Source organism: Hypanus sabinus, chromosome 13 (assembly GCF_030144855.1).
Source record: "Hypanus sabinus isolate sHypSab1 chromosome 13, sHypSab1.hap1, whole genome shotgun sequence".
In the NCBI taxonomy this organism is placed as follows: Eukaryota; Metazoa; Chordata; class Chondrichthyes; order Myliobatiformes; family Dasyatidae; genus Hypanus; species Hypanus sabinus.
In genome coordinates, this window is record NC_082718.1 from 96,710,537 (window position 1) to 96,734,927 (window position 24,391).

The 24,391-nt window shown below is 41.8% G+C and overlaps 1 protein-coding gene and 1 long non-coding RNA gene across 3 annotated transcripts in view; one reads left to right on the top strand and one right to left on the bottom strand.

The window, feature by feature from the left end:
- Positions 1-1,925: 1,925 nt before the first annotated feature.
- LOC132404189 (uncharacterized) lies at positions 1,926-24,389 on the bottom strand. Of its 2 annotated transcripts, none has more exons than XR_009515446.1 (3): positions 21,049-24,389; positions 13,097-13,176; positions 1,926-2,127 (listed from the first exon to the last, which is right to left on the bottom strand). It is a non-coding gene; the product is annotated as an uncharacterized LOC132404189 (long non-coding RNA). The 2 variants fall into 2 exon arrangements; XR_009515445.1 differs by having other exon boundaries at positions 1,926-2,130.
- nipsnap1 (nipsnap homolog 1 (C. elegans)) overlaps positions 20,860-24,391 on the top strand; it is a 39,267-nt gene continuing 35,735 nt past the window's right edge. The window contains exon 1 of the mRNA XM_059988265.1: positions 20,860-21,000. Within this exon, the coding sequence (XP_059844248.1) occupies positions 20,921-21,000 (80 nt within the window). The 5' untranslated portion in view covers positions 20,860-20,920. The remainder of the gene's footprint in view (positions 21,001-24,391) is intronic.

The following is a 24,391-nucleotide window of genomic DNA, read 5'->3' on the forward strand; positions in this document are numbered from 1 at the left end:
GCCAAGAGAGGGGGAGAAATGTAGTGAGGTAGTGTTCTCAATGTCCATTCAGAAATTGGATGGCGGGGGAAGACGCCATTCCTGATTTGTTGAGTGTGTGCATTTAGGCTCCTGTACCTCCTCCGATGGTAGCAATGAGACGAGATCATGTTCTTGGTGATGGGGGTCCTTAATGATGGATGCCGCCTCTTGAGGCATCGCTCCTTCAAGATGTCCCGGATGCTGGGGAAGTTAGTGCCCATGATGGAGCTGACTGAGTTTACAACTTTCTGCAACTTATTTTGATCCTGTGCAGTGTTCCCTACCACCCTCCCCCATACCAGAGGGTGATGAACAGTCTCCATGGTACATCTGTAGAAATTTGCAAGTGTCTTTGGTGACATGCCAAATCTCCTCAGAATCCTAATGAATTATAGCCATTGTCATGCCTTCTTTAGAACTGCAGTGATAAGCTGGGCCCAGGAAAGATCCTCAGAGATCTACTGTCAAGATGAATCCACACTCAGGCTGGAGGAACAACACCTTATATACTGGCTGGGTAGCCTCCAACCTGATGGCATGAACATTGACTTCCCTAACTTCCATTAATGCCCCTCCTCCCCTTCTTACCCTATCCCTGACATATTTAGTTGTTTGGTTTTTTTTTCTCTCTCTCTCTGCCCATCACCCTGCCTGTTCTCCATCTCCCTCTGGTGCTTTCCCTCCCTCCCCTTTCTTTCTCCCGAGGCCTCCCGTCCCATGATCCTTTCCCTTCTCCAGCTCTTTATCACTTTCGCCAATCACCTTTCCAGCTCTTAACTTCATTCCACCCCTCTGGTCTTCTCCTATCATTTTGCACTTCCCCCTCCCCCCACTACTTTCAAGTCTCTTAGTATCTCTCCTTTCAGTTAGTCCTGACGAAGGGTCTCGGCCCGAAACGTTGACAGTGCTTCTCCTTATAGATGCTGCCTGGCCTGCTGTGTTCCACCAGCATTTTGTGTGTGTTGTTTGAATTTCCAGCATCTGCAGATTTCCTCATGACAGCCGCACAAATCAAGGCAGAAAGAAAATATCAATATGGGTGCTGTTGAACAAGTTCTCAGAAAAAAAAGTGCTTTGCTTCTGCCAAGATATTAAGTGAGTGCCTAGTCAACATATTTCAAGAGGTAAACAAAAACAGATATTTTAAAGTCCTCTCAATAGGTTTTCACTCGAGGACAGAATGAGTAAAGTGCAGTACTCTCTAGACCAATTTTGAACAGCAGGTCAGAAGTTGTGTGTTTTTACTAAGTTAGTACTGAAAACTTCATCCTCAAATGGAGTCTACTTTAATTCCTTTCAATGACTGCCCTCTTGTGGTTACTCGTAAAGATTTGTGGATACTGGGTCAAACTCTCTGAAGCACTTGGAACTGTGGCATAAAGCAATCTGGAAGCATCTTTTAAAAATGGCTACCAATAGCTTTTAACCTAGAGACTGTTAGGCTACCTCCGCATTTTGAAATCAATTAAGCAGAAGTGGTGCGTCGCTAATCCAAAAAGTCAGTTTCAGCTCCACTGTTTGTGGAGACACTGCAGTCCTGACTCTGAAGGTTGAAACATCGCTCAGGGAATTGAGACAATTAAATAATGACTGTCGATTGCTATGTTTTGTTTTGGTGTTTCAATGGTATGTGTCCCCCTGGAGTTCTCAAGGGCATATGTCATTATCCTTCCTGCAATGACACCCAACAAGGTTTGGCCATATGTTGGCACGGAACTCAGTGGCAGGCTGTTTGTACCACACCCAGAACTAATTCTGCATTTTTTAAGTAAGGAATTTAAACTTGAATTTATATAATGCCTTTCATATTCTTTTCACAACATCCCAAAAGGATCTCTTTAGGAAACTTGGCGCCATAAGAAGCAATTTGATAATAATCAGATTTGTTTAAGTAGCTTTATTTGGTGGCCAGGTCAGAGTGATAGGTCACCCACTTCCCGACCCCGTTCTCAATTAAAGTTGTGCCATTCGATCCATTTCTGCCCACCTGAGAGAGAGTAAAGGCGACGGCGCTGTTGTACAAAAAATATCCGGAAAGTGACTTCGATCCACATCTTCTGCGATTAGGATCGCCACCAGCAAGCTCTCTTGTCTTTCTTTTCACCCCTTCTTTTAGAAAAGAGCACAGAACATCAGCAAGAGACAGGGTCAGAGGCAAGCATTCAGTCACCTTATACCTAAGCAGAAAATGCAAAGGCAGATATTCAAAAACAGTCCTTACATAATTTCACACGGATGAACAGCTTCCAAATGACAGAATTCAAAGTTCGAAGTTTATTATTAAACTATATCCAGTACATTATATAACCTTGATATGCATTTCCTTAGAGGCAGTCAGAAAACAACGAAACCCAGAAGAATCCATTTAAAAAAGACCCACTGTGCAGAGAAACAAAAAAAAATCGTGCAAACTATGAAAGTAAGTAAATAGCATTCAGAACGGAAGTTTTATTAAGTGAGTCCGCAGGCACGAAGCCAGGCATCAGTGCAGCTGGAGAAGGCCACAGCCCCAGTTCAGTCCAGAGCAGGGTAAATGTCGCAGGGCAATGAGCTGAACTGGCCCGACCCTTGCCTCTGGTCCTGACAACCTGACCTTTTCAATCTGGTTCGATCCAAACATTGGGACCTGTCGCTTCAATACACTCTAGGGTCATATCACCCGGTCACATTACATTTGACTTCATATCAGCATGAGTGTTATTAGCAAATTAAATGTCTTCTGCATCACATAAACCAAAATAATCTTCCACTGTTCATAACAGCTCTTTGAGGGAGCATGCCTCACCATTGAAGTCATGCTACTGTGTGCACCAATATTTAAACTGTCACGTTTCAGTGGGTTTAGTGTGAAATATAATTGAGTTTTCACCTACTGTCTCATAGCATGAGCAAGCGGAACTGGCAAAAGACAAACTGCAATGGGAAAGCATATCGAGAGGAGGACCCTGTCCAAGGCCTTTTTTTTAAAAAAAAGAAAGAGAATATAAGTTTGTAAGGTCTGACTCCCAAATATCAGAATGTGAAGGAAAGCAGATGCCATGGACATTAAACAAAACATGGTAAACGTGTACTGATTGGGTTGATGATTTGGTTAAATATTTATTATAGTCTTTTCATATTTTAAGCATTGTTTAGATTTACAGTACTGTGCAAAAGTCTTAGGCATATATAGAGAGAGTGTTTGCCTAAGCATTTTGCACACTATAAATGGATTAAATAGTAAAATGTGATGCAATGCGATTAAAAACTGATTCAAAACTATATAATTTAAATATTACCATCACAAGCTGTGAATTTAAATACTTAAAGTTAAATAAAAATAATAATTCCCAGATGATGGCTTGTTATGGATTGCTTTCGCTGAGGCGTTGGGGGCTGAATGCAGGCTGAATGACACAAGTTTATTAAATTATCAGAGGCATTGATAGGGCATATAAATCAGGATACTAAAAGCTTTCTCAGCTACTGTATATAAAGAGTAAAATGGAGGTGAGTGTTGATATTTGTCCACTGGAAAATGATGCAGGCGAGATATTAATGGGGGACAAAAAAATGGCAAATTAACTTAATGGGTAATCTGCAACTGTGGAAGACACTAGCTAGGTGCCTGAAGTCCGTGAGTGTCAGGGAGCAGGAGTGAGTGCCATTGCTATTACAAAGGAAAAAGTGCCAGACAAACTCAAAGGTCTTAAGGTGGATAAGTCACCTGGACCAAATGGATGACATTCCAGAGTCCTGAGAGTGGTTGCTGAAGAGATAACGGATGCATTGGTCATGATCTTTCAAGAATCACTTGACTCTGGCGTGGTCCCAGAGGACTGGAAGATGCAAATGTCACTTCCACTCTTAAAGAAGGGAGGAAGGCAAAAGAAAGGAAATTATAGGTCATTTAGCCTAACCGCAGTGGTTGGGAAAGAGTTGGAGTCTATTATTAAGGATGAGGTTTTGGAGTACCTGGAGACTAATGATAAAATAAGTCAAAGTCAACATGGTTTCTGTAAAGGAAAATCTTGCCTGACAAATCTATTACAGTTCTTCAAGGAAGTAACAAGCAGGGTGGACAAATGAGAGGCTGTGAATGTCATTTACTTGAATTTTCAGAGGGCATTTGATAAGGTGCCACACATGAGGCTGCTTAACAAGATAAAATCCTATGGCGTTACAGGAATGATACTGCCATGGATAGAGGAATGGCTGACATGCAGGGGGTAGCGAGTGGAAATAAAGGGGGCTTTTTCTGGTTGGCTGCCTCAGGGTGGTGTTCTTCAGGGGTCAGTATTGGGACTGCTACTTTACACAATGTTCACCAATGGTAGTGCTGAGGAAGCAATGCGATTGTAGCAGGACTTAGAGAGATTGGAAGAATGGGGAAATGAAAAGTGGCAGATGGAAAACACTACTGGTAAATGTATGATAATGCATTTTGGTAAAAGGAACAATAGTGCGGACTATTATCTAAATGGGGAGAAGGTTCAAACATCAGAGGTGCAGAGGGGCTTAGGATTCCTTGTGCAAGACTCCGAGTGGGCAAATGCAATTTATTTCAAGGGGAATAAAACATAAAAGCAAGGAGATAATGCTTTATTAGACACTGGTCAGCCAACACTTAGAGAATTGTCAACAGTTTTGGGCCCCATATCCCAGAAAGGATGTGTTATCGTTGGAAAGAATCCAGAGGAGGTTTACAAGGATGATTCTGGGAATGAAGGGGTTGACATATTGGAAACATTTGGCAACTTTGGGCCTGCACTCAATGGAATTTAGAAGGATGCGAGGGGATCTCATTGTAACCCACCGAATGTTGAAAGGACTAGATAGGGTGGATGTGGAGAGGAAATTTCCTATGGTGGGGGTATCCACCATAGGCATAGCCTCAGAGTTGATGGGCGACCTTTCAGAACAGAGGTAAGGAGGATTTTTTTTAGCTAGTGAGTAGTGAATCTGTGGAATGCTCTGCCACAGACTCTGGTGAAAGCCATGTTTGTGAGTATATATAAGGTGAAAGCTGATAGTTTCCTGATTGGTCAGGACATCAGAGGATATGGAGAGAAGGCAGGTGTATGGGTTGAGTGGGATTCAGGATCAGCCATGATTGAATGGTGTAGCAGACTCGATGGGCTGAATGGCCTAATTCTGCTCCTATGTCTTATGGTCTTGTGGTCTAGACAGCCAGAATCTCTGTCCCAGAATAGGAATACTGAACACTAGAGGTCATGGTTTAAGGTGAGAGGGGGAAAGTTTAAAAGGGGATGTGAGATGCAAATTTTCATTTATATACTGTACCTAAGTACCTTGAACGTGCTGCCAGGGATGTTAGTGGAAGCAGATACAACAGTGGCATTCAAGACATAGCTATGTGGGGAATGGAGGGTCCTGCAGTCAGACATGGGTAGTTTATTGCTGTATCTTGTACTTATTGAGCTATAGTGCAGAATAGGTCCTTCAGGACCCTCGAGCCGCACCACCCGGCTGTTCCCCGATTTAATCCTAGACTAATCACAGGACAATTTACAATGACCAATTAAACTACCAACCGGGAGCACCCAGAGGAAACACATACAGTGGCGGAGCAAACATACAAACTCCTTACAGGCAGCAGTGGGAATTGAACCCAGGTCACCTGTACTGTAAAGCGTTGTGCTAACCATTACGCTACCATGCTGCTTAACATGCTCAACACAGTTATCGCTGGCCAAGGAATTTGCTCCTGTACTTGACTGTTCTATGCTCTAAGTTACACTTTTGAAATTGGTTGAACTTCCCAATTACTCCATGCCATTTTATATTTAAAGCCATCGGCAGCTATCTGGGGAAGAGAGTTCTTAAGATCCACTGCCATATGAGTGAGGAAATTTCCCTTAATTTTGTTACTAATAGTACTACCTTTTAGTTTGTGGACTGACCTACATTCTACACTCCTAAGCTAGGGAAACATCCTTTCCATATCTACCTTAGAACATAGAACATTAGAGCACAGTATAGGCCCTTCAGTCCATCATGTTGTGCTGACCTTTTAACCTATTCTAAGATTGATCTAACCCTTCCCTCCAACACAGCCATCCATTTTCCTATCATTCACGTACTTATCAAAGAGTCTCTAAAATGTCCCTAATGTATCTGCCTCTTCCATCAACCTTGGCAGTGCATTCCACACACCCACCACTCTTTGTGTAGAATAACTTAACTCTGACATCCTGCTATACTTTCCTCCAATCACCGTAAAACAAAGCTCTCTCATATTAGCCATTTCTGCTCTGGAAAAGGCTTCTGTTGTACTTTGGATCTGTGCTTCTTAACATCTTGGGCACCCCTATCAAGTCACCTCTCACCCTCTTTCACTCCAAAGAGAAAAGCCCCAACTTGCTCAATCTATCCTCAGAAAGCATGCTGTCCTAGTAAATCTCCTCTGCACTCTCTCTAAAGCTGCCACATTCTTAGTGAGCACATCTTCAGCAATCGGTTCCATCATTCATTCTCTCTCTCTCTCTCTCTCTCTCTCTCTCTCTTCCCCCCCCCCCCACTCTCCCTCTCTCCTCCCTCCCTCCCTGGATGCTGGTAGCACATGTTCTGTCTTCTGATGGGATCATACCATAATCTGGGGTAATTCAGGAGATTAGCAACATCTTCTCAACCACTGAAGTCAGACTAACTGGCCTATACTACCAAGCACATCTTTCCCTCCCCCACCCCCGCTTTTCACAGGGATCACTCCCTACGCGACTCCCTTGTCCACTCGTCCCCTCCATCCCTTCCCACCGATCTCCCTCCTGGCACTTATCCTTGTAAACGGAACAAGTGCTACACCTGCCCTTACACTTCCTTCCTCACCACCATTCAGGGCCCCAGACAATCCTTCCAGGTGAGGCGACACGTCATCTGTGAGTTGGCTGGTGTGGTACACTGCGTCCAGTGCTCCCGGTGTGGCCTTTTATATATTGGTGAGACCCGACGCAGACTGGGAGACCATTTCACTGAACACCTACGCTCTGTCCGCCAGAAAAAGTAGGATCTCCCAGTGGCCACATATTTTAATTCCACGTCCCGTTCCCATTCTGATATGTCTATCCATGGCCTCCTCTACTGTCAAAATGAATCCAAACTCAGGTTGGAGGAACAACACCTTATATACCGGCTGGGTAGCCTCCAACCTGATGGCATGAAGATTGACTTCTCTAACTTCCGTTAATGCCCCTCCTCCCCTTCTTACCCCATCCCTGACATATTTAGTTGTTTGCCTGTTCTCAATCTCCCTCTGGTGCTTCTCCCCCCTCCTTTCTTTCTCCCCAGGGCTCCCGTCCCATGATCCTTTCCCTTCTCCAGCTCTGTATCACTTTCGCCAATCACCTTTCTAGCTCTTAGCTTCATCCCACCCCCTCCGGTCTTCTCCTATCAATTCGCATTTCCCCCTCCCCCCAATACTTTCAAATCTCTTACTATCTTTCCTTTCGGTTAGTCCTGACGAAGGGTCTTGGCCCGAAATGTCGACAGTACTTCTCCCTATAGATGCTGCCTGGCCTGCTGTGTTCCACCAGCATTTTGTGTGTATGTAACTGGCCTATAGTTTCCTTTCTTCTGCCTCTCTCTCTTCATCAAGAACAGAGTGACATTTGCAATTTTCCAGTCTTCCAGAACCATTCCAGAATCTAGTAAATCTTGGAAGATCATTACTTATGCCACCACAATCTCTTCAGCCACCTCTTTCAGAACTGTGTCTGAGTCCAGGTGCCATATCTACCTTCAGACCTTTCAGTTTCCCAAGAGCCTTCTCTCTAGAAATGGTAACTTCACACTCCTTATGACCCCTGACACTGGAACTACCACCATACTGCCAGTGTCTTCCACGATGAAGACTGATGCAAAATACTTATTCAGCTTGTTCACCATTTTCTTCTCCATCATTACTACCTCTCCAGCATCATTTTCCAGCAGTCTGATATCCACTCTTGCATCTCTTTTGCACTTTACGTATCTGAAGAAACTTCTGGTATCCTCTTTAATATTATTGGCTAGCTTTCTTTTGATTTCATTTTTTACTTTCTTAATGACTTTTTAGATGCCTTCTGTTGGTATTTAAAAGCTTCCCTATCTCCTAACTTTCTACTAATTTTTGCTCTATTATATGCCCTCCCCTTGGCTTTTATGTCGGCTTTGACTTCTCTTGTTAGCCACGGTTGTGTCATCTTGCCTTCAGAATACTTCTTCCTCTTTGGGATGTATACATCCTGTGTCTTCTGAATTGCTTCCAGAAATTCCAGACATTGCTGCTCTGTCATCATCCCTGCCATGTTCTTTTCCAATCAATTCTGTTTAGCTCCTCTTTCATGTCTCTGTAATTCCCTTTACTCCACTGTAATACTGATACATCTGACTTTAGCTTCTCCCTCTCAAATTTCAGGGTGAATTCAATCATATGATGATCACTTCCCCCAAGGGTTCTTTTACCTTAAGCTCTCTAAATCAATTCCAGTTCATCACACAACACCCAATCTAGAATCTATTTGTACAATGTGCTCTTTTGCACATTGGTTGTTTGTCTGTTTTTATGTGCAGTTTTTCATTGTCTTTCTTTGTAATTACTGTGAACACTGCAAGAAAATGAATCTCAGGATAGAATACGGAGACAGTCGTGTGTTACGTACCCCGTAACTGGGTCACTTACCAGCAAAGATAGAGAGGTCCATTGAAGTCTGATGGTACTATTTTAACAGTATTTATTGATAAAAATACACAAAATAATATCAATGCAAACATACAGGTAATATACGTCATCAATACTAAATCTAAAAGCACAGGTATAATAATAATCAATAAGAAATAGCTCTATCATTGTCTAGGGGGTAATGTATTGTCCAATGGAAATATAAAAGTCACTGTTAGTTTGTTCAAGCTGCAGCGTTTTGGTTTGAGAGAAAGATGGGTTAGAACTTGCCCAGTCCTTTTATGATGTCAATCCTTTGAGAGTCGTTTGGGAGTTGGTTTCCCCATTGTTAGCTAAAAGCCGTTCTTCCGTGGTAAAAGCCACCGGTTCTGGGGCAAATGGCACCAAACGCACGTGGCCTCCTCCCATCGGCTTCCACTATTACGGGATCGCTAGCGTTTCTTCCGGTGCGTCTGAGGGGCTGTTCCCACAGACCCTCTTTTATCCTGACTCACAGGGTCTCAGATGTCAATCAGGTTGGGGTGATGCAATCCCTCCCCCAACCAGCCCACTTTGCCTGAGGGCTTCCATGTAGCACAGTATTGTAATACACAAGTCCGTCTCCAAGAGACAATGGCCATTTCCCATAGCTTTATATCGCCGGAGGGGTCAAGACATTCCAAGCGTCTCTCTCATTTCCTGGGCCTCCTGAACTGACTCAATAGTGAACTTGTGATTCTCACAAAGGAGGGGGCTACCCTTCCTTCGGCCCCTCAGAGCTGTGGTACATTCATAACATGTGTACTGTGATAATAAATTTATTTTGATTTTGAACTTTTTTCCTAGAGGGACTCGCACTATAATGCAACAACTAATACTGCCTCATTACTGAGGTTCCAAATTCTACCACAAGACAATACATCCCCTCCATACCCTATCTTTTAAGCTCTCTAAGAATCTTGTGTTTTAATCAGCTATCCTCTCATTCTTCAAATTCCAGCAGATACAAACATACACTCAGGCGTCTTTGCAAGTCAGGCGTGCAGGTACAGTGAGGTACAGGTGCAATTAAAATCTTGCTTTCAGCAGCATTGTGTGCATATACGGCAGGTAACACACAAAAAGTAAAATGAGGTGGCACCAGAGAGAAGTGACATTTGCAGAAAGCAGACCATTTTTGTATTCACATTCCGGAAACATCTGTCATATCTGACCATTCAGTAATCTGGTCTGAGCTATTTCCACTGCATTGTATCCTTTCTTAAACAAAATGACGAATATTGTAGTTTTCCAGCTCATTGTTTCACTAATGCGCAATACAACCCAACCATAACCTACCTGCATTTCTCTTTAATTCCCTCTAGGAATAAATAACATTACCTTAAAGTATCCATGTAGTTCCACTTGTGCAAGGATATACAAATCTCTACAATTTCTCACTACTTGCTGCATAATGCTTTTTTCAAACTGTTCCTCTTTTGCTGACAATATTTAGAATTTTGTTCTTCTTTTCATAGATTGGACCTATCCCATTTCACATGACACTCAGTGGAAATAAATGGTGTCAAAGGAAAGCTGTTCAATGTGGAAGCAATTGCCAGGCAAGAAATGGAAGCCGGTGGTTAGCAGGTATGCCAAGACCTCTATTCGCTGAGGGAAAAGTTCGGACTGATTGGGCATCTGTGGTGAAAATGAGTCAATTGAGGCCCAGAAAGAGGAACCTGTTAACATGTGTTGAGCAGCAGAACTATTGTAGAAATAGATGGCAAAAGAGAAAAACGGTGTCACAGATGAGGGGCTAAGATAGGAAGAGGTGAAGTCCATTCACAGAAATGATGAGCATTTCAGGGTAGTTCCGTTTAAGGAAAATTAATTAAACACTGGAAAGACTGCTGGAAATCCAAAGCAACACACACACACACAAAATGCTGGAGGAACTCAGGAGGTCGGACAGCATCTACTGTATGGAATTGAATAGATTGGCGGCATTTCAGGCCAAGAACCTTCTTCACGACTGAGAAAGAGGAAATGCCGGAGTAAAAAGGTGGGGGGAGGGGAAGGACACTAGCTGGAAGGTTATAGGTGAAACCAGGTGGACTGGAAAGGCCAAGATCTGGAGAAGAAGGAATCTGATTGCAGAGGATAGTGGACCATAAGAGAAAGGGAAGGAGGAGGGAACCCAAGGGAAGTAATAGGCAGGTGAGAAGAATGAAAGGTTAAAATGAGGAATAGAAGGTGGGGGGGGGAGAAGACATGTTTACCGGAAGGAGAAGTTGATATTCACGCCATTAGTGTGGAGGCTACCCAGGTGGAATATCAGGTACTGCTCTTCCACCCTGTGGGTGGCCTCATCTTGGCACAAGAGGCAGCCATGGATCAACACGTCAGAATGGGAACGGGAATCGGAATTAAGATGTTTGCCCACCGGGAAGTCCTGCTTGTGGCGGATGGAGCCGAGGTGCTCGATGGAGTGATCCCCAAATTTTTGATTGCTCTCACCGATGTGGAGGCCGCATGGGGATTTTGTCTGTTTGCGAGACTATGAGGTTAGGGGAAGTCTCCAAGAGAAGGAACATTGATAACTAGCTGTGAAACAATGGGCCCCAACAGACAATGTTTACATAGTCGAGAAGGAGGCATAGGGAGTTGTAAGAGCATTGACATTTAATGTCTCTAAAATAGTGGTCTGTTCTCCAAACACCAACGAACCACCTTGCGAAGTGGATTAAATCAGACGTTGGTGTTATTCCTACTAAACAGAATGTTGCAACTCTGTCAGAGAGAGTTAGATTTCAGTGAGTGAGCGGACATTGACACAGCAACAATTTTCACTAAATAGTTACGGAGATGAAGAGGAAGACGTCCAAATGGTTCAGAAGTCGTGAACATGAGAATACGGGATCACCATTTGGGGTGAAACCTGCTGGCAAAAGAAGTGGGAAGAAGAGCACAGGTGCATTTTGAGCTTGAAATCTCAAAATTTATTTATGTGGGGACACTAGGGAGTAAAGCTAAAAACTCAGCTGAATGCCTCTTCCTGGGATTTCTTTGGAACTTGATGTCTAGGGTTATCTGTCCTGGAAGGAATTTAGTGCTATCTTATAAACTATTAACCTAAGTGATTAGAATGTTGTCTTATATGATAAGGTAGGATTCTAAAGAATGTCTGATTGTTTTTAAACTTTTGCACATCGTATAAACTTCCAGACAATGGGAAATGTCTCTGATATGTTCTGTCTTTTTCAAAGGGAGACAAAAAAGCATTTATGTCAGATGGAATAAACAAGTTATCAGAATACAACTTTTCAGTGAGATCTCTATTCATACTGGCCCTAATTGCAACATTTGAAGCTCAACTATCTGCAAGTTAGTATTAGTCAGTACAGGTGTATAAAAAAAAATCTTTGGGTTTGATTCAATCCACTCATATTGGTGTCAGTAGTCTATGTTTATTCCAGAATGCAACTTTTCTAGAAATGAGACAGTGGGAAAAAAAACTGTTGGGAATTTGAGAATTTCAAATACTCTTAAGAAAGAAGATCATGGAAATAGAATAACCCATTTGCTTTCTTGGTAAAGAAAGCAGCTTCACGCGGTCCAAATGAAATGGAGCCTTTATAAGAATCTACCCAAAAAATGCAGAGATAAAGAAGCAAGGCTTACTGTCTTGAAGTTCAAAGTATATTTATTATCCAAGTACAGCATATATCCTCAATGTTCCCTCTAATTTTTTTCGCAGCAGCCAGACCAGCCATTGCTCTGAGCAGTAACTTTTTTTAAATGGCCTGAAAGCTGCAGAGCTCTTTAAAAATTTGTTTTATAATATGCATGCTCTGAATATTTAGAATGAAAATTGAAAAAAAAATCACCTACTTTCGATTTTATTTATTAATTGAAGGGATAACAAAGAAAATCTTTCACATTTCATAAATTTTAATACTTTACATGGCATCGGCATTCAGCAGACCAGCAATTCATTAACAGTGAGTTACGGATTTCCACTCTGTTTTTACTGTTACAAATTGTAACAGTGTGGTAATTTGAAACACTGACAATGTGAAAATGTTGAAGCCCTAAAATGTTTCAAAGGTTGTGGTATATTTATTATTTAGAAAATTTCTGGTTACATAATTACATGGTACTTCACAATTATATTATCATAGATTTCAAAATTATATTAGCATAATTTCAAAATTATATTGTGGTTATATAAAAGAAAACTCCAGCTGCGCAGCAACAGAGGTTCCGCGCCTCAGAACATTTCAGTTACCGTACGGACGCGCGCTTGCACAGCTTAGAGGGAACGGTGCATATACTGGTTAAGATTCATTTTCGTGCATGAATTTACAAGATTCCTTGAAGCTTGATTTTGGGGACAAATAAAAGCAAGATTTTGGAGGGAAAGGCACAGTGGCTCAACAATTGTGTGTAATATACCTGATAAGGAGAAGCCAGGATTGTCATTGGTGTGAAACTCTTCATGACACCATCTGGTTGACAGATTAATAAGAGCAGCTCTAGAAAAAAAAGGAAGATGCAAAATACAAGAGAGCAGATTAGAGTTGTTGGATATGACTGGATGATGAAATTGATGACTTTGTGGCGAAGTTTGCAGACAACACGAAGATAGACGGAGGGACAGATAATGTTGACGAAGCAGACAGGCTGCAGGAGGATTTAGGCAGATTAGGAGAATGGGCAACGATGTGGCAGATGGAATACAATGTTAGGATTACACGATCATGCACTTCGGTAGAGAAAAAATAAAAGCATAGACTGTTTCCTAAACAGGGTGAAAACACGAAACTCCAAGGTGCAAAGGGACTTTAGTGTCCTTGTGCAGGATTCCCTAAAGTTTAATTTGCAGGCTGATCAGTAGGGAGGAAGGCGAATGCAATATTAGCATACATTTCAAGAGGACTAAACTGAAAGAATTAAATCTTTTTAGCCTAAGTATACATAGTATGAGAGGAGACATGTCAGACATGTTCAAAATCATTAAGGGCACAAATAAGGTGGATGGCCGCTGCTACTTTAAATTAATCCATCAACAAGGACTCAGGGCCATAGGTGGAGACTGGTTAAAGAGAGATTTCAGACTAATATCAGGAAGCATTTCTTTACTCAGTGGGTTGTTGACACATGGAACAAACTACTTAGTTGGGTAGTTAAGATCAGAAACTTCCAAATCTAAACTTAATAGTTATTTCAACACACTAGCTTAAGAAAGGATGTGCTGACATTGGAGGGAGCATGGAGGAGGTCCATGAGAACGATTCCAGGAGTGAAAGGGTTATCATATGAGCAGCGAATGAAGACTCTGGGCCTTTATTCATTGCTGTTTAGAAGAATGAGGGGTTCTCATTGATAGAGTGGATGTTAAGAGGATGCTTCCTTTTATTAGGGAGTCCAGAACCAGAGGTCACCGCCTCAAATTAGAGGGACATACATTTAGATTAGTGACGAGGAGGAATTCCTTTAGCCTGAGGGTAGTAAATCTGTGCAATTCATTGCCGCGAGCTGCTTTGGAGGCCAGGTCACTGTGTGCATTTAAGGCAGAGGGTGATAAGTCCTTGGTTAGTCAGGACGTGAAAGGTTATGGGGAGAAGGCAGGAAATGGGGTTAAGATGGAAGTGGATCAGCCATGATGATGGCAGACTCAGTAGGTCGAATGGGCTAATTCTGCTCCTATGTCTTATGGTCTTATGGCACACTAGACAGCCTTAGTGGAGAGAGGAAAACATGAATTAATATTACCGATGGATAACCTGCAACTGAACTAACTGGATTTTGATACAAAGAGAAAGCTGTTGTGACTGACTAAAACTGAACAACACGGACACACAGAAACTGTAACTGGGAAACATAAAAGTCTTTATTTACACAGCAAACCCACAGGAGACAAAGAGTCCAGGTGAATCGAAGATAATCTCAATCTCCTGACACAATTTCAACATAAACGATTAACTACAGTTTCAATTGCTACTTGATAGGATCATTTGGGATGTAGTCAGGTAGGTTTACAGAATTATTTATTTACAATGGCAGCACATCCCAACTAGCAGAACCCCTTTGAATATTCAATTCTGGGGTCCGTTCCAAAAAGCCCGATGGCACTGTTCTAGTTTTTGTATTAGTGTCATGTAATACCATGGTCCTGAAAAACGTTGTCTTATTTTTACTATGTACTGTACCAGCAGTTATGGTCGAAATGACAATAAAAGTAACTTGGCTTTCCTTGAGCTAAAATTTGATGTGCCATGTCATATGGCGCAAGTGATCGAGGTCTTTCCATGACCATGACTGTTCTTGGCGAATTTTCCTACAGAAGTGGTTTGCCATTGCCTCCTGGGCAGTGTCTTCACAAGACGGGTGACTTCCAGCATTACCAATACTCTTCAGAGATTGTCTGCCTGGCGTCAGTGGTCGCATAACCAGGACCTGGGATATGAACCGGCAGCTCATTGGCCCATCCTCCACAAGCTCCCATGGATTCACATGACTCTGATTGGGGGGGGGGGGGGGGCTAAGCTGATGCTACACCTTGCCCAAGGGAGACCTGCAGCCTAGTAGAGGGAAGGAGCGCCTCACACCTCCTTTGGTAGAGGCACATCACCACTCCGCCATCCAACCTAAAGTATTTCTCTTTTATTTGTGCTGAAAGATGGCTCCATGATTATACAACCACCCAAAAGGTTATGAGACGAAACGCCCTACTTGACTTATGCACTAAGTGGCAGAGATACACCTTTTGCCGTGTGCTGAGAGCAGGAGCAATCATCTATTGTCCCATTGGAACTACGTAGGGAAGGTGAAGATCAGAATGCCACCTTAAATTGTGTCCAGGTCTTACTTCCTGAAGACTGGTTCCCATTCCCTAACAAAAGCCAGTTAACAGAAATCATTGAATTTGATGTTGAGCCCAGAAGTATAGCTAGACGGAAGAGGAGGGGCTGTTCCCCAAACTTACACACAGGAGCAGAAAGGTTAGAAGGTCAACTTTATTCACCATATACATTTTTTAAGCATTAGGGATTTCCTCTGGTGTGTGGTGAGACATGCAACAAAAAAAAATAGACAATTATACAGAAAAAATAATTACATAAAAATGAAGTTAGAAGTACAGATGTGGAATAAAATGTACATCAGTAGCAACATGTATTTATAATGTAAACATTGAAATATACAGAACATTATAGGCCCTTGGGCTCACAATATTGTGCCAACAATGTAACCTACTCTAGAAATTGCCTAGAATTTCCCTAGCGTATAGCGCTCTATTTTTCTAAGCTCCATGTACCTAATTAAAAGGCTCTTAAAAGACCCTATAGTATCCACTTCCATCACACTCCACACACCAACCACTCTCTGTGTGAAAAACTTACCCCTGACATCCCCTCAGTAGTTATTTCCAAGCACCTTAAAACTATGCCCCCTTGTGTTTGCCATTTCAGCCCTGGAAAAAAGCCTCTGACCATCCACACGATCAATGCCCCTTGTCACCTTGTACACCTCTATCAGGTTACCTCTCATCCTTGTCGCTCCAAGGAGAAAAGGCCAAGTTCACTCAACATATTCTCATAAGCTATGCCCTCCAACATAGGCAACATCCTTGTAAATGTCCTCTGCACTCTCTCAATAGTATCCACATCCTTTCTGTACTGAACACAGTACTCCAAGTGGGGTCTGACCAAGGTCTTATATTGCTGTCACATTACCTCATGGCTCTTGAACTCAATCCCATGGTTGACGAAGGCCAACACACCATACGGCTTCTTAACAACACTGTATAAATGTTTACATTAAAACAGCATTATAAAAAGTGGTCTAAAGTGTTTACAGTGCAGTGAGGGTGGGGGGTAATAAATAAAGGTGGTGGGGGGTAACTAGAATGGTTGATCAGGTTAACTGCCTGTGTGGAAAACTTTCCAAGATTGCATAAAGCTTTTGTTTTAATATCCCAGGTTTTGGGAAAAGGTTTTGCTGGGTGGGTAATGTTCACAATTATTTTTGTGGGGGTAGAAAGTATACATATATACCAACATAACTGGTGTTTGTTACTGTTGGGGCGTATTCTGGAGTTAGGATATATAGCAAATATTTACTTCACCAGCAACCAATCTTCAGACCAGAATGCGGAATGTAGATAGAATTTAAAATGCAGCTCTGAACAATAGTTTTCCAGAGCTGTCGACTGGAGTTGATTGCAAACCAGACAATGCTGATTATCATTTATTTTGTGTGTGGGTGCGAAGAAGTAAGTGTGTGTAATTCAAAGGAAGCTCTGTAGATACATTGTAACTATAGAATTGTCCTGCTGTTACCTTGACCTTTAGCATTGAAAAATGCCATGTAATATTGGATCAGGAAGCCTCTGCTTCTGAGAGAGTCTCATTTTGTTGAATACAACACTTCTGTATCCATTAGCTTCAGTGTCTCTCCAGTGAGTTTGCTCAACAGTCACTAACTTGTTCCCTCAGGTGGAGACAGAAAGATCCAGATAAGCATGTATTGGAGATGGAAGATTAAAAGATGACAACAGGAAGGACATTGTCCTGCTTGGTGGTGCAATGATATCAGCGCCGGACTCCGAAGCAAAGGTTCCTGAGTTCAAATCCAAGTTCAGGTTGAGCGTCAAGCTAGCAACTCGGCCTTGTAAAAACAAGAATAGCTTGCTATGGGAACACCGTCAAAAAGATGGTGCCCTGATATCTCCACTGCCGAATTAAGGACTATTCTCTCCTTCTTCAGGAAGGACTCTGGCGGCAAAACTAATGCCGTGTTCCAAGTTTTACACAAGTGCTGGTCTCATTTTCATCATGTACATCTCTCTCCCTCTCCTTAGTTTGGGAATATGAAAAGACCAGAAATGGACAATCATAGATACCTCAAGATATTGTAGGACTGCTGAAGATTAGAGGAAGGGGATGTAATTAAAAAAATGGGGAGATTTTAAAACAAAACTGAGAATTTAAAAATCAAGATGTCATTAAATTGAAACCAAGATCAGGACAATTGTAATCGGTAAATGTAGCGCAATGCATGTAAAGATTTAGAAAACAATATTCTGATAAAACTCAAGTTTGTAGATGGGAGAAAGATTCATCCCACCCTACTGTGCTTTGATTTATCCACCTCAAAGCAACTAGAGGAAGGTTTTGGCAACAGGTGAGCTGTCACAAGAGCAGAATTAAGTCATTCTTAATTACAGACAAGGCAACTGACCTGAATTTCAAGTTGGGGCCACATACTTGAATAAAGAGTAAATCAGCCTTGGGTAAATGACAGAGTTCAGTTAAATATAAATAAAATTAAAGTTAAATTACTACCAGTTGTTTGGCAGAAATAGCATCTTGGCACTATCAAGGTAGATGGTTGGTGTACTTGCACAATAGCCATACATTAATCTCATCGTGGCTGTTTAACAGACAGACAGACATACTTTATTGATCCCGCGGGAAATTGGGTTTCGTTACAGCCGCACCAACCAAGAATAGTGTAGAAATATAGCAATATAAAACCATAAATAATTAAATAATAATAAGTTAATCATGCCAAGTGAAAATAAGTCCAGGACCAGCCTATTGGCTCAGGGTGTCTGACATTCCGAGGGAGGAGTTGTAAAGTTTGATGGTCACAGGCAGGAATGACTTCCTATGACACTCAGTGTTGCATCTCGGTGGAATGAGCCTCTGGCTGAATGTACTCCTGTGCCTAACCAGTACATTATGGAGTGGATAGGAGTCATTGTCCAAGATGGCATGCAACTTGGACAGCATCCTCTTTTCAGACACCACTGTCAGAGAGTCCAATTCCACCCCCACAACATCACTGGCCTTACGAATGAGTTTGCTGATTTTGTTGGTGTCTGCTACCCTCAGCCTGCTGCCCCAGCACACAACAGCAAACACGATAACACTGGCCACCACAGCCTCGTAGAACATCCTCAGCATCGTCCGGCAGATGTTAAAGGACCTCAGTCTCCTCAGGAAATAGAGACGGCTCTGACCCTTCTTGTAGACAGCCTCAGTGTTCTTTGACCAGTCCAGTTTATTATCAATTCGTATCCCCAGGTATTTGTAATCCTCGACTATGTCCACACTGACCCCTGTGCACATCTGTGCATTTCAAGAGTAAATACTTTTTTTAAAATGACAACCATCTCAAGTACATTCTCATTGCTGGAAAGTTCATAAAGTGTTTTGTTTTTACTTCCTTGATTTCTCTTTACTTGAGACAGAAAAACATTAGAGTAGGTGAATTCACTGTCTAATCAGGTACATTAGCAAAGAAAGGGGAAAACACATCAAGGGAGAAAGAAGAAACAGAAAGTTACCTTTTTAAAAGTGATTTTTAATATTTCCAACAATTAGACTTTGCACTTGAAATGAGAGATTTTTCACAGCTTAAGTAGTCAATTAGCAGAAATTGTGAAAATGGTCTTCTTTTCCCTTTTAGATAGTCCTTGAGTTCATGGCATCCCCCAATTCATCCAGATTCTGAGGACCCTGAGGTGGCTGTTAAGGCCAAATTGGAGATTGCAGACCTGCCACTGATGGGTGGGGCTGTTTCTGAAGGGGGAGCGGTTAAAGAGGTGGTGTGCTCACTATACTATTCACACAGGATTTATCCATGCTCCCACTGAATGGGTTCCACAATAGGTCAGATATTCCTTCTCCACCCTGAGTGATTATGGGCCAGAAATCCTCCAAGGGGCCATGTAAAATACGTGTTTTTAATAAGGAGATTTCGAATATTTCTCTGTCTGCCTAGCAATTTCTTCTAAGGTCAAAATAAAGTGTTTGTTCAAAATAAATGCATTGTCAAAGTAGGTACAGGTCAACCCTGAGATTCATTTTCTTGCAGGGAATCACAGTCAATACAAGATACACAATAGTATCAATGAACGTCTGCATTCAACAGGATGGACAAACAATCAAAGTGTAGCTGCTCCAGGCAGGGGCAGGATGCGTCTGGAGATAAGACACTAAGTAAGACAAGTGCTGTCATAGACTCAGGAAAAGGAGAAATAACATGGACAGGGAACAGGTATGATCTCCAGAACAGACAGCACGGCTCAGAGAGACAGCAGCCCCAAGCAGGGGTAAGAGCTGGGACAATAGTCATAAACCATGTCAGAAGGTCCCAAGGGTAAGGGCCAACCCCGGTCAGGAGCTAGTAGATTTAGTGCAACGGCCTGCAGAGGCAGCGGCAATTAAAGACACACCAGAAAGGGGAGAGGAAGGTGCGGAAAAGGAATGAGTAAGCAGATCACGGGGCAAAGATAGAAACCGAAGAGGAAGAAGCCAGTTTAGTAAGACCATGTGGAGATGTGAAGGACCACTGTAATCAAGTTAATGCACTGAGGGGGAGAGCAAAACAGCAGCAAAGGATATCTGATTGGAGAAAGTCGGAGAGAGAGGATAGCCCTCCCACGGCCAGGTGATCAAGACACAGTAAGGGAGCTGCCTGAAAAGGCAGGGCTCTGCTCCCAGGTGGTCCTGCCAGAAGTCTGGTATTGATTCAGATTTATTTATCACACACATGTCAAAACTTGTAGTGAAGTGTGTCATGTGGGCAAGCAGCTGAGCACCCAACCATGTGCTGGAGGCAGCTTGCAAGTGTCACCACAGATTCAGGTGCCAACATGGCATGCCCACGATGTGGAGCTGAGCAGCACAAGAAACGGCAACAGCAGCAGCAAAGTAAACCCCTTTACCACCCTTTCATGAAGGAAATGCAAGATGGAGACAAATCTTTGCATTCAAACATTAAGAGAATCCCATCGTCATTTTGATAGCAATATCCAGTTTCTCCACAAATCAAGAAGCATTTTTTTCAATTTAATGTGCATCTGAAGTTGTGTGCCCTATTCAATCGCACTGAGCACCATTATCACATCATGAAAAAAAAATCTGGCCCAATATCAAACACCACAATTGTTCCTATTTCAACATTCACAGAAACGCATACTTGAAATTTACGTTAATAGATTCAAAAAGCGTTAAGATGGGTTTGAAAAGCATGCAGTAGGGATTAAACGATTGGGTTTCAAAACAAATCAAGCATCACACAGCATTATACCTCTAGCGATCGTTAGACGGGAACAGGAGCGGAGCATTTCCCATTTCCTGCCTATGAGCACAGCTGTGGCGCTCACGTTCCCTGCTGAACGACGTTCGCCGAGAGGACTTTGGCAGACCTTGGCAAAAAAAACACCACACACACAAACGCCGACCTTTCCACCAGAAAGACAGGAAGATGGCGGCGATGTGGCCTGCTCGGATATGGAAATCGCCGACGTTGTTAACGCGGAGCTCGGTGGCGCTGACTTTCACCAGGTAGTGTGGAGCTGTGTGGCCTGGGTCCCCCCGACTTGCCCATGTTACCTGTCCATTGCCGGAGGACCGTGCGGGACAGGTCCGAATCACTGTCGCCCGCTTCCTTGTGTGTCCTCTTCAGATAAAATGTCGCTGCCATTCCGTTTCAGAACACCGGAGTAAATGTAATCAATTAAAGTTGGTACTTCGATACACTGTCACGGTTGTGGCCAGATTCTCCCAAAGCCAGGCGCATTTACTTAGTAGCCTGCCAGTGGGAACTTAGTTTTATGCATGTGAGTCGGGGTTCTCTGACTTTCTCGATTTATTTAAGTTGGTGTAATTATGGTGGTGCTTAGACATTTTATCGTTTACTATTTTGGGGTTTTATGATTATTTGGCGATGAAAACTGATTACTTTTCAAAGATGTTCAAAACAAAGAAAGGTATTGTTGAAATAAACACATTCTCTTCATTGTTTCGAACTGGTTAGGCATTCACATGTAACTGGAGTTTTGGTTCAAAAACTAGGTTTTTTTTGTGGCACCAAAGTTCATTAAAGTGAAAATGTATCCTGATTTCAGACATTAATGTTAAACATTTCTGAAATGAGAGGGGGTTGCCATTTAATCCATAATCATTAGTTTGAAATTCCATGTGTGTTTCTGTGGTAATAGTTGATATAACTAGGCTAAGATCACAACCAACTAGCATAGCTAAAGTGTGTGATCTATATACTTTCAAATCCTTGGAGACTCTTCTTTAGAGAAAAGATGTTTGGAGAATGATTGAATTAATTGCTTGCATGTAGACAAGCAGTTCCAGTGAGCTATGGGTTCTGATAAAAAGCTGTTTTTGCTGAAGCACTTGTGATCCGAGTATGTTGTGGCTTGTTGACAGAATTTAGTTGGCTTTTGCACTTGAGTGACTTCAGCTCCATATCTGTTAATAATCAATGTTATTAGGTCCCAAGGTTTTACTCTGATAATAATAAAGAAATGTTAAAAGTAAACTTGTCTAATTCTTAACATGTGTTTGCTGATTTTTTTCCAAAGAGTATTTCTCCCTGTCCCCTATTTCTGACATTTACTGGGAGCGTGGTGTACAAGGAGCTCGAAGTGTTGTTGAGGATCCCTACCACCCATCCCACTACCTCCTTCACTCACTACCATCAGGAAGGAGGTACAGGAGCATCAGGACTAGGACCGCAAGACCGGTTAACAGCTTCTTCCTCTACGCCTTCTGCCACGACTGAGTCTCATCACTAGGATGGATGTTTATTGTTTATCTTTACTGTGCACTTACATGCATTTTGAATTATAATTTAATAACTTATTTGGGCTAATATTTGATGTGTTCTGTGTGATGTATGTATTTATGGGTGCACTGTGGTCTGGGGTGGAAGTTGTTTCATTTGGTTGTACAGTCCAGATGACAATAAACTTGAACTTGACTTGAAAACTGTACTCACTTTTAATGCTAAGTATTGGAGTGCAGAGAGCAACCATTAATTTTGTTCAAAAATACTTTGCTTCTGAAATCTTTCCAATATTAGGATAAAATATCTCAATCTCTTAACATTAAGATAACAATTAGATGAACATAATAATAAGCATATGCCAGGGTATATATATATATTCTCAAAACTTTAATGCCACATTTTAGACTGTAATCATTTCCTAGACTGCATTTTCAATTGTGCCTGTGAGCAGACATTAATGTTGAAGAAGTAATAGAAATTTCAAGGATAGACATATTTTTAGTAGAATATTTCATTGCTTTGGTTGGTTTTAGTATTAAGTTATAATAACTACTTGATTAATAGCAACACAACTTTGTTGTGTGAACTATGACAATATTTACAATGTGGTTTATAGAAAAAATATTGTAATGCAAACACTGCGGTGTAAAGGTCAAGACTTGTATTTTTGCTTTTCTGATTAAATAGTTTTTAAGTCAAATTATTTGATAAATATTCTCTTTTTAGTTGATGCATCAAATACGTTAACACGGAACCATTTAATAAATTTTTCTGGGATTGAAAGTTGTCATATGAAGAGCAATTGTTAGCTCTGTGCCCGTATTCACTGGAATTCAGAAGAATGAGGATGACCTCACTGAACCCTATGGAATGGTGAAAGGCCTTGATAGAGTGGATGTGGAGAGGATGTTTCCTATGGGGGGGAGGGGGAGAGTCTAGGACCTGAGTGCACAGCCTCAGAATAAAGGGGTGTGGTTTTAGAACGGAGATGAGGAAATTTCTTTAGCCAAAGACTGGTGAATCTGTGGAGTTCATTACCACAGGCAGCTGTTGAGGCCAAGTCTTTAGATTAATTTAAGTCAGAGATTGATAGGTTCTTGATTAGTTAGGGCATGAAGGAATAAGGGGAGAAGGCAGGAGAGTGGGGCTGAGAGGGAAAATGGATCAACCATGATGAAATGGCAGAGCAGACTCGATATGCCAAATGGCCTAATTCTGCTCCTATATCTTGGTCTTTTTTTATTCAGATTATCTCCGCATTCAAAATCAGACTAGATTATCGCTATCTAATTTATGTTTTTGTTATCTTTGAAGCCTTTGTTCTGATTATATCAATGATGATATGGTGAATTCAGGAAAGACTGAAACAGAATTTAGCACATTTTGTTTTCCTTTACCATGGAAAATATGGCAAGTTCACCAGTGGACAGCAATTTCTTAGTATTATTAAATATCACCAAATTGGTAGATATTCTGCCATCTTTTCCTTAAATATCACAATAATTATTTTTGCAGATGCATTATTATAAAGTTCAGATACATTTTCCAAACAATCCAAAAATAACTAAAAACTTGATTTGCTTTAATCCTACTGTGTCCTGAAAACTACATAGTGAATTTCTGATGCCCATCAGCTGCCAGATTCTTCACTAGATACCCGAACTCTTAGAACCAAAGCTTGCACTCACTTGAAAGTTTATATTTCTTTTGGGTTTTGCAAAATTCTATTTTATTACATTAAAGGACCTTTCAATGATAAAGGAAAGCTACAGTCCTTGGTAGGCTATCTTGCAAGTGACAGCCAAGGCCTATTTAAGATGGCCATCTGATACTCATCAAAGGGTAGCTTTGAAGAGGGAGGATTAATGTGCATCTGTGTGATTTGTCATTGCTGTGCCTCTGTTTTGATTCAGCCGCAGCCTGGAAATAGCCCTGTTACTAAGTAATGCGTGGAATACCGTGCTTCATTTGCACAAAGAAGCTGAAATATTTTCCACTTCGATGTGTCAGAGGCTGATAGATTCTTGATTAGTCAGGGCATGAAGGAATAGGGGGAGAGAGACACTGGCCCCTGGGCAAAATCACTCCACAATTAGGCTTGACCATTCCTAGTATGTGAACACACGTTTGATTTATTTATTTTTCTTGCTT